Source organism: Podarcis raffonei, chromosome 1, assembly GCF_027172205.1.
Source record: "Podarcis raffonei isolate rPodRaf1 chromosome 1, rPodRaf1.pri, whole genome shotgun sequence".
NCBI classification, from domain to species: Eukaryota; Metazoa; Chordata; class Lepidosauria; order Squamata; family Lacertidae; genus Podarcis; species Podarcis raffonei.
The window spans coordinates 66,987,072-67,006,055 of NC_070602.1; the positions used below are offsets into that span (position 1 = coordinate 66,987,072).

At 40.2% G+C, this 18,984-nt stretch overlaps 1 protein-coding gene across 8 annotated transcripts in view; it reads right to left on the reverse strand.

Annotated features, from left to right (window-relative positions):
• Positions 1 to 18,984, reverse strand: part of TEAD1 (TEA domain transcription factor 1) — a 165,480-nt gene that overhangs the window by 36,845 nt on the left and 109,651 nt on the right. For 5 of the 8 annotated variants that reach the window (XM_053390948.1, XM_053390945.1, XM_053390944.1 and 2 more), the window contains 3 exons: positions 7,980 to 8,044; positions 1,160 to 1,222; positions 1,008 to 1,070 (listed from right to left, as the gene is read on the reverse strand). In XM_053390948.1, coding sequence (XP_053246923.1) covers positions 1,008 to 1,070; positions 1,160 to 1,222; positions 7,980 to 8,044 — 191 coding nt within the window. The remainder of the gene's footprint in view (positions 1 to 1,007; positions 1,071 to 1,159; positions 1,223 to 7,979; positions 8,045 to 18,984) is intronic. The other 3 variants (XM_053390949.1, XM_053390947.1, XM_053390954.1) reach the window with 1 other exon arrangement.

The following is an 18,984-nucleotide window of genomic DNA, read 5'->3' on the forward strand; positions in this document are numbered from 1 at the left end:
TCGTCATTCCTCTCAGAAATCAGAAAATGGGGGGTGGGGTCATCACTCTTAAAGTTTAAGGGAAGCGATTAATATCTTTCCCTAGGTTATGCAATTTAGGAAACTACAAAGATAAAACTATTCAAAAAGCCCCATCCTACAAATGTTTACTCAAAATTAAGTCCCACTGTGATTAGTGGAGTTTACTCTCCAATACGTGAGTTTAGGATCGCAGTCAGATTTACACAAATGGGACTTCCCCTTTCTTTTCCTCTCCTCTTTGGAACAGATGGGGAGACCTGAGACTGGATCTCACCCAAAGGGCGTAACTCAAAGTTAATCACTTCTAAGTCACACTGATTTCAAGCCGAGAGCAGATGCCGAACTCTCCCGCTGAAGCCAATGAAAGTGCTTCACTTTGAGGGGATCATAGCTGGAGTCAACATTTTACTTTGGGTAACAAGTGATTTAAAGGTGGATGTGGCAAATTAGAATCTCCGGAAATCACAGACAAATGTAAAATAGCCTGAGGTAGGATAGGAATCTAATGCTGATCAGAAAACGTGTTTTCTTTTATCTATCTATTTATTTATTTATTTTAAAATCCCTGCAAGTATTTTTAAAATCCAGATAACAAGGGGGTGGGAGTGGGAAATATACCATTTCAGTTATCAGACTGCAGCTGCATGTGTGTGCAGACACAAAACTCCTATTTAACTGCAATGCTTTTAGTACAAACACTAAGTTAATGCTTTTTTTTTGTTTGTTTAAAAAAAGAACCTTTAAAAAGGAGTACACATGCACACAGCAAGTAACATTTTTGAAGGTTGTTAAAAAAAAATAGAGAGAGAGAGGCCAGTGCAGAAATCAGCGAAGGGAAGAGATTAAACACAAAGAAATGTAAACAGCCACCACATGCAAGGAAACTAGGTTACAAGAATCACAGCACCAGGCATTCACCGATCACCAGGGAAAACAGGAAGTGAAAGGCATAGCAACCACAAGCCCAAAAGCAGAAAAGCGCATACCTTCAGCTTGGAATGAAAATCACGAGATTTCCTTCTGGCAAGAACCTGAATGTGACTAGACACCTGCAGGGTAGGGGAAGGGAGGGAAACAAAGGAAAAGCCTGTAACCATGGAGATGAAAAGCCCCCTACAACTGGGCAAGCCAAACGTACCTTAATGGCGGCTTGAATTTCTCGAACTTTCTTCCTTGCTAAGACCTGTATGTGACTAGACACCTACATTGTTCAGAGTTATAAAAGAAAAGGGGAAAAAAAGAATAAAAAAGAAAACACAAAAGAAACACAAAAAATCAAACATCTGTTTTTCTTTTTTAAAAAAATAAAAAAATAAAAGTTTATTTGGGGAAGTTATTTTCATCTTCAGTAAGCTTTGCTGTTAAGAGAAGACATTCCCAGCCACACACCACGCTTTTAGCAGAGTTTACTGATCATCACTGCAGTGACATGATTAAGAAGAAAACATTTTAGACTACTCGATTTATTTTTCTGACAGAGAAACTAGGACGTTGCCTAACGTTAAAGACTGCATGCTCTTTTCTTAAAACCTTTTCAGCTACAGTCTTTGTAGTAAAGGCATGCCTTATGGATAAATATTTGCAGATCTTTTTCAGAACAAATGTTTGCTTAATATCTGATAAGACTATATAAAATTTAAGGACAAGCAGAGTGCCAAGAAAGTAGTATTTTGATGTATTCAATAGCTCTTACGTTTCGTTGCAATTAATTAAGGAACACCCAGTTTCAAATGGAACATGAATGAATATTGCATATACAAATACTGCAGTCATAATTGTGGAGCAAAACTATCTTTGCTAGACTATGGCTACAATAGAAGCATGACAAACTTTGTAAGCAATTTATCTCATGGTCAGTTTCATGTCATTATTTTGCAATAAACCAACGGAGGAGGAGGGGAATGTTATGTCAACTGGACTCAGCTAGACTGGTAAAGGAAAAGTAATTTATATGCTCTGTATGCGCAATATAACATTGCACCACCAGATGATGACGTGGATCCCCGTTTTTCTCTACCTGTTTTCCCTGTTTAAATTTACAACGCTTTAAACTGAAACACTTCTTTAATCTGTCCAGATCCAGCCACAGTTACATAATTAGACACCACCATAATGAATGAACCAAATACTGGGTGTACAGAGTACACATGTTCCACAGGGCCTCTTTTAAAAGACTCACCCTGTATAACCACCATGTTGCCGACTACTGTGTGTCTCACATTCATATCCTATCCCCTTTCAAAGGTGCTCAAGTTAGCATAGGTACTATCTCAATATCACTACAACAACCTTTTGAGGCAATGAACCAAAAAGTTAAGATCATCCTGTGTTCTTCGTTGTTGAGTGCAGATCGAATTCTGGCTTCCTCGCTCCATGTCCTACACACTAATGGTACTACGTGCTACACATCTGTAAGACAGCTCTATTATTATACTGAGGACAGAAAAGACTGTTGTAACAAAAATGTGCAGGAAGCATTAAACTTCTGTATTGTGTCCTGTATGATGAAAATTACAATTGACCAGCAGCATAAGATATCCACACAGCATTTACTGGTGAAGTCCAATCACAAATCCTTCCTCTTGACATAACAAGTTTAATAAACTGTTTCAATAGCCATCAGTTTTTCTGTTAATCATGAGCGTTCATAATGCAGAGAATTTTATCAATCACAAATGCATATATCACTTTAAAAAAAATAAAATCCAATCAGTAGGAATAGCAATGTCCACACAGCTCTCTGGCAATCTCCATAACAGAATATTCTATGTAGATAGAAGAATCCTTAATCCACTTCAGCAATTAAGTATCACATGGTTCCGAATGCAATGAAACTAAGAAACATTAAAAATCTAATGATTGCCCCTCTCCCCACCTCAATGCTCCTATAAAACATCTTCCCAGGGGACAAACTGTCTATCACCAAAAGAAACTTTCAGAACCTTCACCCAAAAGGCAGTCAGTTAATTGGCTGGAATGACATGAAAGTCACTACCTTTATAAATACTTCCTCAGAATCACACATAAAAGATACTAATGGAAGTTATTATAGCCCACATCTATTCATTAGAGGGATATTTTGTGTTACCAGTGTAATTATACAGAGTAATTTCATAGCTGTAGGTTTGCATCAGACAGACCCACAGTCACAGCACAATCTAGTCCCGGGACACAATTCTTACCCATTATAGACAATCTGTATTATTGGATTATTTATTGATATATTTTTACTTTTAAAACTTCAGGAGCCCTTTAATGTTCACTTGTGGAATTTTCACACCAGTAGGCTTTCCTGCTGAATTCAGTTTGAGGGGTTAACACACAGAATCAATGGGAGGAATGTGTGGCATCTGACAAAATCAGCTGAGAAAACCCTCTGTGTGTGTGTGTGTGTGTGTGTGTGAGAGAGAGAGAGAGAGAGAGAGAGAGAGAGAGAGAGAGAGAGAGAATGTGTATTCCTGTAAACTGGAGGAGTCCATGGATTCTGGCTCAGTTCTGTACCACACCAATTTGACTTAAATGTGTTTTCTAAATGAAAATGCAAGGGACTTGGCACTTTTCTAGCTATACGAACAGGTAAGGTGGCGATCAAAGAATGTAAAAAAAAGGAAGTCTTCATATGTAAAATGTCTCCATTATAATTCCTAAATTCTGTTCTCTCTCCACTTCAGTTAAAAGCCCTGTTTAGTAACCTTTGGGAATTGGTGGCAGCTCAGTGGCAGAGCTTATGCTTTTTGCATGGAAAAGATTCCAGGGTCAATTTCTGTTCAAATAGGACTGGGAAAAGGCACCACCAGTCAATGTAGACAATACCACACTAGTTGAACGAATGATCTGACTTGCTGTGAAGCAGCTTCTTGTATTCTGAATAGGAAAACTAACTTTACATACGACTGGTGCAAAGACTGGCTCAATTCAGACATTACACCCACACAAACCAGAGGCTGAGCTTCCAAATATCTAGGTAAACTATAGTTCACAGTTATTTGTGAAATTTCATTTTCCTTCCTCTCTGCGCAGTCTTTAGTTGCAGTAACAATGGTTAGCAAAAATCATGATTTCCACATTTGCAATGGGCCCGCTGGTTCACAAATGATGGCTTCAGTGGCGGAGCTTTAGGCGGGGCGTGCCGTCCGCAGGGGTGGGGCGCCCAGCGCGGGCGGGGGGGCAGCTGCGATGGCACCCTACCGGGATTGCGCTGCCAGGGTGTGCTCCCCCCACACTCCTCTTCCTCCGCCAGTGGATGGCTTGCTGATTTAACTAAGCCATAGTTAAACTTTCTCAACCATGGTTGGCACGGTATCTGAACTGACCGTAAATAAGACAAATGGAACACAACTGTTACTTATCCAGGGAAAAGACTAAGGGTTGAGTGATGCTAATGCTGCCTTTTAGTCTCTTATGAACTCTGGTGCAAATTCTTCAAAGCCATGTGCATCTCTTGCCTGATTTCGGAAGTCATGTCTGATAGGAAATTAAAATGTTACTCGTGAAAACTACCTAAGGCTTAAAAAAAAAAATACACAAAATTCCACATCCAGTTCTGTGAGGAAAGCAGACAGTTGTGTGTGTTTTTTTAAGCCTGCAAATTACCTGCAGGTAAGAGCTTATCCAAGAAACACAAATAACATTGTAGGTTGGGTTACTAGTCTATTTTTTTATGGTTGCTTGCCCCTCATTTTTGTTGCTGCTTGCCTAAACTTCACTGTACTTAGATTTCACCAGCAAAAATACAATTATTTCACTATAAATAAGTAGCCGTGTATACCACTGGCATTTGGCCATTTCCTTCCCTTTTCCCCTCAGTTGGCATTGCCTTTCACCATACCTCAAAACAGGCACAGCATGCCTATGTAGGAACTTCAACCCTTCCCTTCACACACACCAATATTAAGCCCATGAGAATTCTAGATGAGTAAGATGGAGTTCAGAACGCAAAAGGAGGATGGTGTCTTTTTTAAAAATAACAAGAATGTAGAGTTGAGCAGAGCTAAATGGCAGAAAAGCTTTGGTGGGAAGCTACATCAAATTCCAGTCTGCTGCAATTCTGGAAGCTGGAAGGGGTTGCATAACTCATTCTGGGCCTCCATAAAAGTTTGTGATTCTTTTTAGATAGATAGGCTTCTCTTCACAAGGTCAATAGTCCTCTGATACAGAGAGGAGGAGATTGCCTGGCACCTGCTGTGAGCATCCTAGGTCAATCCTGGGATGAAATTACACTCCCTGAATTCCATGGCAGAAGGTATGCAATGCAGCGAGGCAAGAATCAAAACTCTACTCCCTCATTGTTTTGGAGAATTACTGGGTTCATGAGCAAATGCACCACCCAGCTCCTAGAACCAGAGGCCTCCTTTGACTTTGGAGGAAGGCTTAAAGCAGTGTTTCTCAAACTTGGGTCCCCAACTCTTGTTGGACTACAACTCCCATCAACCCTAGTTAGCAGGACCAGTGGTCAACAGCTGGGGACGCAAGATTGAGAAACACTGGCTTAGAGCCTTCAAAAAGGCTTGTCTGGTCTGGAAATGTTTTCTCCACCACCCATCACTCTGGCCCTGACCTGGATCAGCAGAATCACATAGCAACCCCTGGAAGAGAACCTTGTGTGTATTCATTTGTATTAGAGTCATTGCAGAGAAGTAATCTACCAAAATCTCTTGCCTACATTCCTGTACCAACCAGTCCCAACAAGAATGTATATCCTGCAGTGCCAAAATCTGATATATCTGGCCTATGTAGCAACCTTACTAATGTCCAAATAAATGACCTCTGGGAACACATTTGCACAGCCCTCTTCTTAAGAGGTACCAACTTTATTATTATTATTATTCTGAGCACAGGAAATTTTCAACAGCTCCAAATTGCAGGAACCGTAATTGCAAAATATTAAATTTCCTATTTTAAAAAGTGGGTCAACTAATCATAGTTGCACAAATAGGCTTGAAATGTCTGTGTGTCTTCGGTGATCAAAATCCTTTTACAAACCCCATGTTTTTATTTTAAAGAATGTTTTAGGAAATCTTGCAGGTGGGGTTATGATAAAAACAAGGCTAAGTGAGATAATAAACATCATAAGGCGAGGGTGATCCCTACTTGAAAATGAAATGCATGCACAACTCACAAAGGACATGCATAGTGGCATATGTTGATTTACATATGTAAATGAAGAATGTTCCATAATCTCTGGTGAAAAATATTACAAGGGAATACAAAGTTACTAGCTCCAGGTGGAACACAGACAACCCTTCATAGTTTCTGTGTCTCTCTCGGAAGTTGTAATGCACACCAAGCTTTGTAACCTCAGCACATAAATGTACCGTATTTTTCGCTCTATAAGACGCACCTAGTTTTTGGAGGAGGAAAACAAGAGAAAAAATATTCTGAATCTCAGATGCCAGAACAACAAGAGGGATCGCTGTGCAGTGAAAGCAGCAATCCCTCTTGCTGTTCTGGCTTCTGGGATAGCTGTGCAGCCTGCGTTCGCTCCATAAGACGCACACACATTTCCCCTTACTTTTTAGGAGGGAAAAAGTGAGTCTTATGGAGCAAAAAATACAGTACTTTGTATTACTTTCCTGTGTCATAAAAATGTGAGAGAGCAACTATAACTCTAATAATTCAACAGGCTTGAATGGCTTGCACAGCAATGTAAGTAGCTGAAGGAGGTAGATCAGCTTAATAAAATAAAATAAATAAAAAGAATCCCAGATCCCATCTCATGCAAATAGACAGATGTGGATTCTCTGTCACATTGACAGAAGAACATATCCTCCTCTAGATCTTCCACGAAATCTAAAACCTCTCTTTTGCCTATTCTTTCATTATTAGCTAGTTTTCAATTCTCTGTCCCATTGGTTAAAAAAAAAAGCCCTTTCTGCCAATCCTGCTTGGATACACTTTCAATACCAAGGAAGAGACATATGAGATACAATTAAGCGTCTCTTAGCAGGTTCTGGGGACATTCTTCTTTGTCTGGAGAAATTCCAGTTGTAACTTGCTAATCATGGTGTAAACTTCCTGCTTTTTCTTGCTCCTTTGTCCTGAGACAACATGAGGCTGTCCCTGTTTGAAATGGCTTGAACAAAGGACTTTGGGGAACCGTCTTAAGTTTGGATCTTGCATGGCCTACAAACTGTGTGGATGACTTTACCTAAGAAAACATGCAATTTGCTAGCCTTTCTCTGCTCTTTGCTATAAAGCATTCAGTTCCTTTTACTAAAGGATTTCCTTAAATATATTTGGATGACTTTAAAACGACGTGTTTTTATATTGGATTTTTATGTTGTGAACCGCCCGGAGAGCTATGGATGAAGGGCAGTATACAGATTTAATAAAGAACTTAAATAAAAATAAAGATAATAAGGCACCTTGAAATTTGTCAGCCATTGCCTCCCGAAGTCACCACAAGATCCCTGTTACCACTTTTGCTCCCCAAATATTATTAGGATTCTTCTCATAAGAGCAATTTAATAACATGTTTGCGTCAAAAGGAAGGATTTGATTTTGGCAGTCCAGATGAGATTCTTACCCTTTGCAAGAATGGGCTGGGAGGACATGAGCAGCTGAAGAAAACACAACTATGTCCCATCATAGCAACTCAGTAATTCTGAAATTAATTGATTAATGCATCCAATAGGTTTTTTTTAAGATAGGTTTTTATAATATTCAGTTGGAAGCTGCCCAGAGTGGCTGGGGAAACCCAGCCAGATGGGCAGGGTATAAATAATAAATTATTATTATTATTATTATGACTGCAAGCATACGGTGTGCTTAAGGAAGTTGTCACTGAAGTGATGAATGGCACAAACAGCAGTATTTTATTTCCGAACACAAACTCAATACACTGAAAAAGCAAGGCAGGAACTAACCAGAGCTGAAGCAAAGGCAGCCACTGCAGCCAAGACCGCTACATTCTGTCATTCATTGACATGCACAGTTTTTATCCTGCAGGATTTCCTTACCTGTTTCCTGGTCCGTGTCTTTCCCGTTCTAAGTTTGATGTATCTGGCTATCAGTTCATTCCTACCTGAAACAAATACAGATTTACAATGAAGAATAAAAACAGAAATTCAGCATGAAGGTATAAATGCGAAGAGCTGCACAATTTAAAAAAACAGATCAGCAACAAGTATTATGTGCATTTTAAAAATGGATCAGGTCCTGTGCCCAAAAAATTGTGTTTTCAAATGAAATAGCACAAGCAAGCAAGCATGTGGAATGAAGAGACTGAGAAAAATATATTTTAAACAGTAGCTTAGCGACTGAGCCACAAGAGAATTCTCCTGCAAAAGCAGTTGCAAAATTCAGCAACATTCTGGGAGGCCATGACAATCTGATTATAGAAACAGCAATACTTTTAGAATTTTAAACTACAATTCTTTTAATGGCTAACATGAGCTAAGTCAAAATAAGTAGGGGAAACAACCTGTGCTTTCTTCTTCCATCCCTCCCCCGAGTCAAAAACATCATATAATACTAGATATGTCTTGAGAAAAGTAAAGCAAGCATCACACTTGTGTGGGGTTGTACCCAGGAGACTGGCAGAGGACCACAGAGGTCATCTGAAGCCCCTCCTCTCCACAACAGAAGAGTTAAATGACATGAGGGCATTCAAATAAATATGTAATCTCCCCATTTTATTCAATCAATTTACTTTTCTCCTTGGCAAATTTACGGCACGATGTGAAATATCACTGCGTTTTCCAGTAGCAAAGGCCTGGCTACTGTTTGCCCAAAATGTTTCTATTTGAAAACCACCAATGTATTCTGTGTTTGGATCTTTGCAAAATACCAGAGTCAGAATTCTTGTCATCAAGTGTTGGAAGAGTGACTACAGGACTTATAAACTGCTCGCTGGATCATCCACAGCAAACAAGAAACCTTTTGTGAACTGGAAGAGAGTCTCTTAGTCCATCAGTAGGCTTCAAATGACTTTGTGTGGGCGGACAGGCTAGTGGCTGAGCAAATAACTTGTGTGAACTTGTTGGCAACACTGGTGACAACAGTGCTGTTTCAATATATAACACCATATGTTTCTGTGTGCTTTTGGCTCCACCTCTCCATTTTCTCCTTCCTAACAGGGTGATATTATTAGTCCATAGAGGTGATTTAAGATTTAAACAACCCCAGCTTTCCAGTACAGCCTTGAATCAGTTTGGATACTCAATATGATCTAGCTCTGTGGTACAGCCGGAGATTATGAAGGTATGCTTGTTTGTGACTATTCTGTTACAGAAATCCATCCTGTCCAAGACTCCTAGAGTATATCCCGTTATTATTTCAGCCTCTTGATTTCAAGACATTTTCTTTAAAAACTCAACACACCTAGTTGTGTCAGGTGCTGCAGATCATCAGACTATATGCTAGTTTTATTTAAATCAGCACAGTGGTCATGTTATGAAACGGCAGCAGACATCTGGTTTTCAGGATCCCGAGAACCTGAAGATATAGCAACTGGAGCCAAGTGCAAAATATGTGTATGCAGATTTTATTTTTTTTTTAAATCGCCTGGGTGTTTGATTAGAGTCCCAGAGTTAAAGCGAACTAAAAGTCTTTCCACATAAAGTCCACTTTAGGTTACCCTCCCCATCTTGATTTCAACAGTAATTTCTTTGGCCGGTTGGGTAGTCTTTTCGTTGCTGGGAGTCAGAGATCCTTGCTAATCCACTTCAAAACCTTGTGGTCCCTTCCAATTCTATGATTCTATATAGAAGTCTATAACTAGATCAGGCATGGCCAAACTTGGCCCTCCAGCTGTTTTGGGACTACAACTCCCATCATCCCTCGCTAACAGGACCAGTGGTCAGGGATGATGGGAACTGTAGTCCCAAGACAGCTGGAGGGTCAAGTTTGGCCATGCCTGAACTAGATCCTTATATACCTTCTGCCCATCCCTCATGTAAGACCAACTGGTTGGCATGAGAGAGGCTAAAAAATCACTACAGTCGTACCTCTGCTTACGTATCCCTCTGGATACATAAACTTCGGGCTGCGAATGCAGAAAACCCAGAAGTGTATACTTCCGGGTTTCGCCCCACATGCGTGTGCAGAAGGGCGCCTCCAGTTATGAAGTTTTCGGGATGCAGCCGGGCTTCTGGAACAGATCCCATTCATAACCGGAGGTACCACTGTACCACACACCTGAGTCTTGATGAGATCCTTCTGCTGCTCCCCTGCTTCACTTCCAGAGGAACAAAATATTCTCTTGGTATAAGACGTTGTGCTTTTGTTTTTGTTTGTTTTAGCCTATTTATCTAATTTCGGTGTTTTGAAAATCTGTTCTTCAATCTCTTCTTGTCTTTCTCTCCCCCTACCTCACCAATACGTCTCCTCATGGATCCATTCCTTCCATAGTTTTATTTTTTAAAAGAATTATGGTTGTCAATGGAAATTTTGATAACTCTGTCTAAGAGGGAAGATACAAATAATAAAAATGAAAAGTAATATAATAAGAAAAGTAAGCAAAGCCAAAGGGATATTACAATATAAAAATAGTTGTGAAATACAGTGTTTGGAGAAGCCTCCAGGAATTCTTCAAGGCACGTGAGGGAATCAAACTCAGGGCTGAACTTTGAAAATCAGAAATGTTGAATTGTGCCTTGGATGTGTGTACAAATTTTCATTCTTCTATCTTAATCTCCAACTGCATCATCACATTGCAAAGAAATGGACACACAAACAGAAGGCCAAATGGGGCAGTTAAACCAAAACCTTACTTTGCTTGGTGAATAATATACAATCCTGTCAAAAATCTCTTTGTTAAAAAACAAAACTTTTTTTTTAACCCCCACATTATTTAAATCAGGGTTGGAAAAATAATCTCAAGCCCTTGCTGGGAAAATGGGAAAATTCCTAAGATGTTAAGCAGAACAATCCTATACAGAAATAGCTCCTATTAAATTCCATGGTGCTCCTATTAAATTCCATAGTGCTTATTCGCAGGTAAAAGGGTATTGGATTGCAGTCTTAGACCTGATTTAAAAAATTCAAATAAAATACATCCTTATCTCTGTTCATAGATGCTTGAGCAAAGAGGGAAGACTTGGATTTCCTATGGAAGGTACTCTAAGGTTACCAGACGTCCCCATTTCCCGGGGACAGTCCCCAGATTTACAAATCAGTCCCCATACAAAATCCATTGAAGCTGAAAAGGTCCCCGGATTCATTGGGGAAAAAATATGGTAACCTCAAGGTACTCAGCACAAATTCTAACACCAAATTTACTCAGGTGAATAGAACATGCAAGTTTTTGTTTGAAATCCTAGATCCAACCAAATTTTGTCTCACTAACTTTTAATAGAGATTTTTGTGCCATTTGGATCGGTGACGTCTGAGAATTATTCTTCATTAGTAGCATTCCTAAAGAAACTTTAAGCCAGCATTAGGAATGTCTGAATGCTCTCAGGCCTTCCAGGATTTTAGCATCTTACACCACAATAAAATTCTGCATGCCTACCCATGAAAGTGCCTGTGTTAAAGGCGTGTGTGCATGTGTGTGTGCATGCAAGCAAAAAAGCAAAAAAGGAAAAAAATCCACCTTGTGTAGCATTTGTGGCCAGGGGAGAGAAATTTTAAATCCAAATTAGTTAACAAGAAACCTCTCTTATAGATAAAAGTCAACAACTGATTAAGCAGATTTTAAGACACCCGCTATTTTAAAGCCATGAGCAAAATCTTTCTTAAGCCTTTAAAAAATATTATAGGCAGGTGTTAAGTCATCCCCATAGCCAGTGTTTAGAGTGTTCCTCTAAGTCAGTTTTGAGAAGGCTTACAGGAAAGGGGTGGGGTGGGAGATTGGGCAACGCTTTCCTATGCAGGCAGCGTTTTGTTCAGACAAGCTTACTGCAGAAGGTCATGTGACATAGGCCAAATAAACAGCATCTGGGGATTTTCAATTACAGACCTTCACCCAGCATGCCTGCACTGTAATCTCTACCAGATGAGGCTCAGGCCTCACTATTTTCAATAATTCACACACTGTGTACACATAACATGACAATAAGGGCATTCATGCAACCGCCTGATTCGCACATCAAAGCTCCCAAATGGCCAGCTGTAAGCATGCTTACTGCTGAATAATTCATTCTTTTCACAGGCTTGAAAAAACGCTCAGCAGGACTTGGCAAGCTTGTGTTCTTTCCTGTGTGGTATGCTAAACTCAAATTTTGAAAGAGGCACAGCCCCACTTAAAAAAAGGAAAAAAAGGGGGGAAGAATAAGAAGAAGGGAGCTAGAGATTCAACCATTTAAATGCACATTTGCAAGGATTCAAATGGTGCGTGTGTGTTTTTTGTTTTTTCTAAAAAAATAAAAATTAAAAAGCAGTCAGCTAAATGAGCTTCGGTTCCAAATGAGGGAAAGAAAGAAGGCTAGAGAGTGCAGGCAGACGCACAAAACGCTCTCGTGCTTTTGGAGGCAGGTGTTTCATGTGGGGGTGGGGAGGAGCAGCTTTCGAAGGGTTCTCTCTTCCAATAAGCAGATAGACAAAAGTATTTCTGCCCTGCCAGATGCTTAACAGTTTTACAATTGCAGAAAATTTAATTTCAACATATCTCGATTCCCTCCTCCCAACTATACACTGCCTTAAAAACTTTGCTCTCTATAAAGACCATACTTGCCTAAAGGATGGGGAAATTATAATTAGAATGCTGCATTATTATTATTATTTTGCCTTCCTTCATTTCAAAAACCGTGCAGCTAGAATTTTAACTGCAAGACAGTTCTAAATGTATTTATATTATATTCTGATAGATCTGTTTTGCTGGCCCTCCAAAGCCACATTCTTTTAAGGAAATCCCAGGCTTCATAATATCAAGTTTTCTTATCTGCCAATCAACACTACAACCAGCAGGATCAACTAGTCATGACCTCCCCTCATAGCAAACACATGCTGCTTACCAGCTGTGGGCTCTGCATTTTTACACCCTTTTCCCTATCATTCAGAGTGGTTTCCTCTTAATCACAATAATCCTAAAAGTGCTAAAACATATCAATCGTCCTCTAAGCCCTGCCTACAAAAGGCCAGCCATCATGCTTTTATGGGCTTGTCCAACAGCAGCTGATACTTCATTCAGCTGCAAATCCAATTTAGCAGCTACAAGAGGTTTAGCATCCCTGGAAAAAAAAAAATGGGTGTTGATCCTTCATGGTTAAGCCAGCAATATTCTTCTGCCATATTGTTTTGCTTTCTCTGTTGGATTTCCCCAGCATTGTGCTGACAGTGATTTTATTTGTGTGTGTATATTTATGTATCTGTTATGCTTATATACAATAGTAAGTACAATAATATTAGGATGCTTTCATAAGCTAAATGTTACAAATGTAAATAAACTGTAGGCTAGTGTAATTATGACAAATACAAAACACACACCATATGTATATATATGTCATTCCATAATATCTTCTTCAAAATATCATTTGCCATGTGCCCATGAGAAAATTCATGTCAATTCCTATAGACATTGTGCTCTGACCATATAGCCAATTCATTCGTTCCTGCATGAAATATGAACTAGGGTGCTGAATAAGGACACTAAAATAATTCATTTCATGCCCACGACTTTCAAATCCTTTGCTATGAACTCCCCAAAGCAGAATGGCTTCTCTCCCTTGCATTTTTTTCTTTTTCGTCATCTTCTTTACAAAAGGAATCTTCCAATGACCTGGCTGTAACCTCCTTCTTATCCCATTCCATTGCCTTTAATATATTTGTCCTGAAGTATCCTAGCCATTCATGACAAATCTATAGTTTTGGAAATTCTGTTCTCAGAGACCACAACCCAGCCCAACATTAGATGTGATTAAGCCCATTGGTTGGAATAGCGCAAAGCACTTCTTGTTCTGTCTTGGATTGTGGCTTTTGAAAACCCATCTTGCCGTTAAAACACAGCTACTCCTAGGAGTAAGCATACAATGTTTAATGGTCTTAGGCACCTCAGTTTATACAATTAATGATTCAGATCCCCGCCCCCACAGTGCTGTGAGCCTCAGCAACAGAATACATTGGATGAATTTGCATTTATATACTTTGCTATGCAATATTAAGTGCATCATGTTTCACTGAGAAATTTGTCCAAAATTAATGTCTACTTAGTGATTTCTCAAAACATCACACAACCTTAAGAAACCACAATCTGCAGTTCTGACCAAGGAAGATGAAATAGAACAACAGTTTGCAGAAAGATCATTACCACTATTTTTCTTGCTGCGGTAACAGGCCAACAAACTAATCAGATATGAACTTTATATGCTGAGGTTGTATTTGACTTTTAGAAAGTGCTGATTTATACAGTGCACCAAACAAATTAAAACAAGTACTCTTCTGCCAAGAATTCATAGTGAAAAGTCCAACTTGGACAGAAATCCTTCAGATATGTAGACAATGGGCTGGCTCATCTGTCATGCATGATGGATGAGTTAGGGGGATTAAAATCAGGATTTGCATCATAATAGATAAAAATTAGCAAAATAGAATTTCTCAGTTGGTGGCTTCAGTTTTGCCAAGGAAAAAGGAGGTCCCTTTTTCAGAAGAATTAGAGTTGGCTTGCAGTCTTCATTTGAAGAGGCTTTATTCTAAATGCTGATTAACTTTCTCAAAAAAGAATGAAGAACGGTTAGCTTGGATAAGTTTCAGATTCTCATAGTCTTTTTTTTTAAAGCTTAGTTCTTAACTGCATATATGTGTCCAGGAAATGTAGAGTTTTTCACTGTTCACATTACATTATAGCATAAAGGAAAATTTATGGGGAAAGGAGTAATTTAATATGAAAGGAAAATTATTTTCTTGCAAGATTGGAAAGATATTCTCTGTGAGAATAAGGCCAAGTCTGTTAATGACATTGCTCATAACACCACTTTGAAGACTCATTGAATTTAGAGAGTTGCCAAAATACTCTGCTTATGTTATCCTAATGTCACACTACAACATGTGCACCTTTCACAGGGATTAACCAGCGAGGCCTAAGAATAAATGGAAGAAACAGGCAGGACTCAATTAAGTTGTTGCCTGCAAATAACATGGACAGGTCACGCAATGGGGCTCCCCCCCTTCTCCCCCCACCCCATGCATCCAGACAACTGTAAAACTGTTCTGGAGGCTTGGGGTATCCCCAGAACATGAGAGGGCATATGGAAGGAAGAGGGGAAGTCCTATTGCACAAGCAGACCTTGTTCCCTATGCACATATCCCACTTAGTGCTACGTTGGATTCCACTCTTTAATGCAAATATATTCATGTACGCTGTCAAATCTATAGTTTAGCAAAAGGTAAGGTAAAGGACCCCTGGACAGTTACGTTCAGTCAAAGGTGACTATGGGGTTGCGGCGCTCATCTCGCTTTCAGGCCGAGGGAGCCGCCGTTCGTTCACAGACAGCTTTCTGAGTCATGTGGCCAGCATGACTAAATCGCTTCTGGTGTAACAGAACACCATGACGAAACCAGAGCATACGGAAACACTGTTTACCTTCCCGTTGCAGCAGTACCTATTTATCTACTTGCACTGGTGTGCTTTTGAACTGTGGGGCGCGGGTAGCGCTGTGGTCTAAACCACTGAGCCTTTTGGGCTTGTCGATCAGAAGGTCGGCGGTTCGAATCCCTGCAATGGAGTGAGCTCCCGTTGCTCTGTCCCAGCTCCTGCCAACCTAGCTGTTCAAAAGCACACCAGTGCAGGCAGGTCTTCCAGCTTCACAATGAAGGTTTAGGTAATGGCTTTGCTCCAGCTCAGGGAAGCTTCTACTAGCTGAAGAGAAATACATTGCTTTGTTCCTGCCCTCCCATCAAAACCAATGATGCCTTTCAAAAATCTGCTCCAAAGGACTGGAGATCCCTCTGGAACCAGGGTGGGGTGGGGGTGGTATGTGCAAGGGGAGAGAAAAACTGGCAAAAATAGCCTCCTGCTTCTGCTAGAAGGATTCCTCCACTGGACCAGAAGCTTCCTGTGGCCAAAAGGCAGTCCTTCCATTTGTGGATGGTGAAATTTAGGACCCACTCAGTGTAACTGACCACAGTGACATAATTTTAAAAAACTCATTCAACGGAAGTATCAAAAGTTGAATACAAAACAGTGAATATAAAAATTTATATAAATGCTGATCTATTTACATGATCAAAATGTGTGTGTGTGTGTGTGTGTGTGTGTGTATGACATATGGGTATATATTGTGTGGATACAGAGCATTACTTTCTTGATATCAGGGTGCCACATAAATGTGCATTATTAAATGCCCCATAATAAAGAATATGGGTCTACTAAGTATGGAGTTCTATCATTCCAGTATAGTATAAACAAACTCAATTTTTCAATCAGTTTAATAAATTTCTATCTGCCTTCACTTATACTAATCATATTAGTCAATTTCAACCGTCTAAGCCATATCTCAAAAGTTAACTAGCCAGGAATCACCAGAAGGCAGAGTAGGGGATTTCCAGTTTTGACACATCACTATTTTAGTTGCAGTTAATAAATAAGTCATCATTTCAACATCCTCCTCTGATACTATATTTTAAGGTTCTCTGCTTTTGATACAGGAAGGAATGCTGCCCCAAAAGTGTTCTCTCTAGCTACACTATCATTAGTTCAGAAGCTAGTGACTTAATAACAAAAGCTTCTTGCAGGGTAAAGCTTTAAAAACAGAAAAAGAAATCATGTTTTCATTAAGCCAACGATCATTTTGTGAAAAAGCGTGGCCCCTAAGTTTGCACACCCCTCCTATTAATAGTACACACACAAAAATCAAATGCTACAACCATCAAGTGACAATTCGTTTCTATGCCAAAGAGACTTATGTGGTTTATCTGACACTGTTTAGACTTGACTGTATTTTTCTGTGTGTAGGACGTTACTTTTTGCTAAAACAAAAAATAGGCAAAAATTGGGTGTCGTCTTCTACAAGGATAGTGAATGCAGAGGGGGGACATGCGATTAATGGCAGCAGCAAGCGGGAGATTGGCAGCGGCGATTGGGCAGGTGATTGGTAGCTGTGGCAACTGGGCAGGCGATTGGCGGATGCAGCAAGTGGGTGGGTGGGCTGTTGGTGGTGGTGAGCAGGCAGGCAATTGGTGGCTGCGGTGAGGTGTGCGATTGGCAGTGGCTGTGGCAAGTGATCGGCAGTGGCAGGCAGGTGGGTGAGCGATTGGCGGGAGTGACCTCCCCCACCCAACAAAGCTAAACAACTTAATTTCTTAATTTTAGGTTAAAAAAATAGGGGTTGTCTTATACATGGGGGCGTCTTATACACGGAAAAATACGGTATGCCCAGTGTGGAAAATAAATTTTGCATTTGTAGCAGGTCTAGAGATGTTTTTAAACTCACACAGTGTTAATCAAGAAGATTTGGAATCAGGTTACACGGTACCACAAGTTCAGATGGCCAACGAGGGCCAAGTGGAAAGTATTTAACCAATATATGAAGGATTTTAAATGTATCCAACCCCTAACTTTGCTTTCTTAAGTGCTGAGTGAGACACTGCTTATTTGGTCAGAGCAGAATTTGTAGAGATATTTTTCCAGAAGTGCAGGGCAAGAATATTTGCTCTTATTAATGAACCCACAGGCCTCCAAACATACATTTTCATTAAAGACATATTTGCGCACGCACACAACCGGCGCCCTTCGTTTTCAAATGCAGGAGTAGTTTTGCAAGGAAACTGCCGCCATCTATTCATGATCCACCTTATGATCGGGGGGGGTTAATCTGAGCAGTTTAGAAGGGCCATTCTGAATTAACAGGATAAGCTTGATCCTTTGCCACTTATGTAAAGAGATCTATAATGCGGATGACAGAGTGGGGTTGAACCGCAAGGTGCCAGGCAGGAAGAAGGTCAGGCATAGAAGATTTCTGTCTCACTTGGAAGATCAGCAGCTACCTCTCCACCAAGCTTCACTTTCATCCACAAAGAACTGAAATACTGACTGGGAAATGGAAGATACTTCGCTGTAACTCCCCTGAGATAACAGCACTCAGGTGAAGTTCCTTTAAAAGGTAAAAAAACAAAAAATGCAGCCAGGAGAACAGCGTGTGACAGTGCACTCTAACCCTCTCTAAAAGTGACTTTCTTTTTAGATATATTAGAAAGCAAAATTACTTATGGCTTGTTTATCCTCCAATGAGCCTATATACTTGAAGCATCCTTGTGGCCTGTCATGCGGGTACAGGGTAAGTGCAAATCAAGACCATCTTTTCAGCTGAAATTTCCACATGGTAAAAGTGCCCCAGAATACAAGACTTCAGTATGCCATAGCATGAAAATCAGCTGGGGTGGAGAGAAAGAGGCTTTCATCACATTAATATGGAGGAGTAAGGACTCTTCAAGCAGTCACGAAATTAAAAGACGCCTGCTTCTTGGGAGAAAAGCAATGACAAACCTAGACAGCATCTTAAAAAGCAGAGACATCACCTTGCCAACAAAGGTCCATATAGTTAAAGCTATGGTTTTCCCAGTAGTGATGTATGGAAATGAGAGCTGGACCATAAAGAAGGCTGATCGCCGAAGAACTGATGCTTTTGAATTATGGTGTTGGAGGAGACTCTTGAGAGTCCCATGGACTGCAAGAAGATCAAACCTATCCATTCTGAAGGAAATCAGCCCTGAGTGCTCACTGGAAGGACAGATCCTGAAGCTGAGGCTCCAATACTTTGGCCACCTCATGAGAAGAGAAGACTCCCTGGAAAAGACCCTGATGTTGGGAAAGATGGAGGGCACAAGGAGAAGGGGATGACAGAGGATGAGATGGTTGGATGGTGTTCTCGAAGCTACCAGCATGAGTTTGACCAAACTGTGGGAGCAGTGGAAGACAGGAGTGCCTGGCATTCTCTGGTCCCCATGGGGTCACGAAGAGTCGGACACAACTAAATGCCTAAACAACAACAACAACAACAAAGGACTCTTCAGCCTCAAAAACAGCAGCACAGAAATCCACACTTAGCAACTCCTTCTGCTTGATCATATATAGTCCCATTCACATTTTGA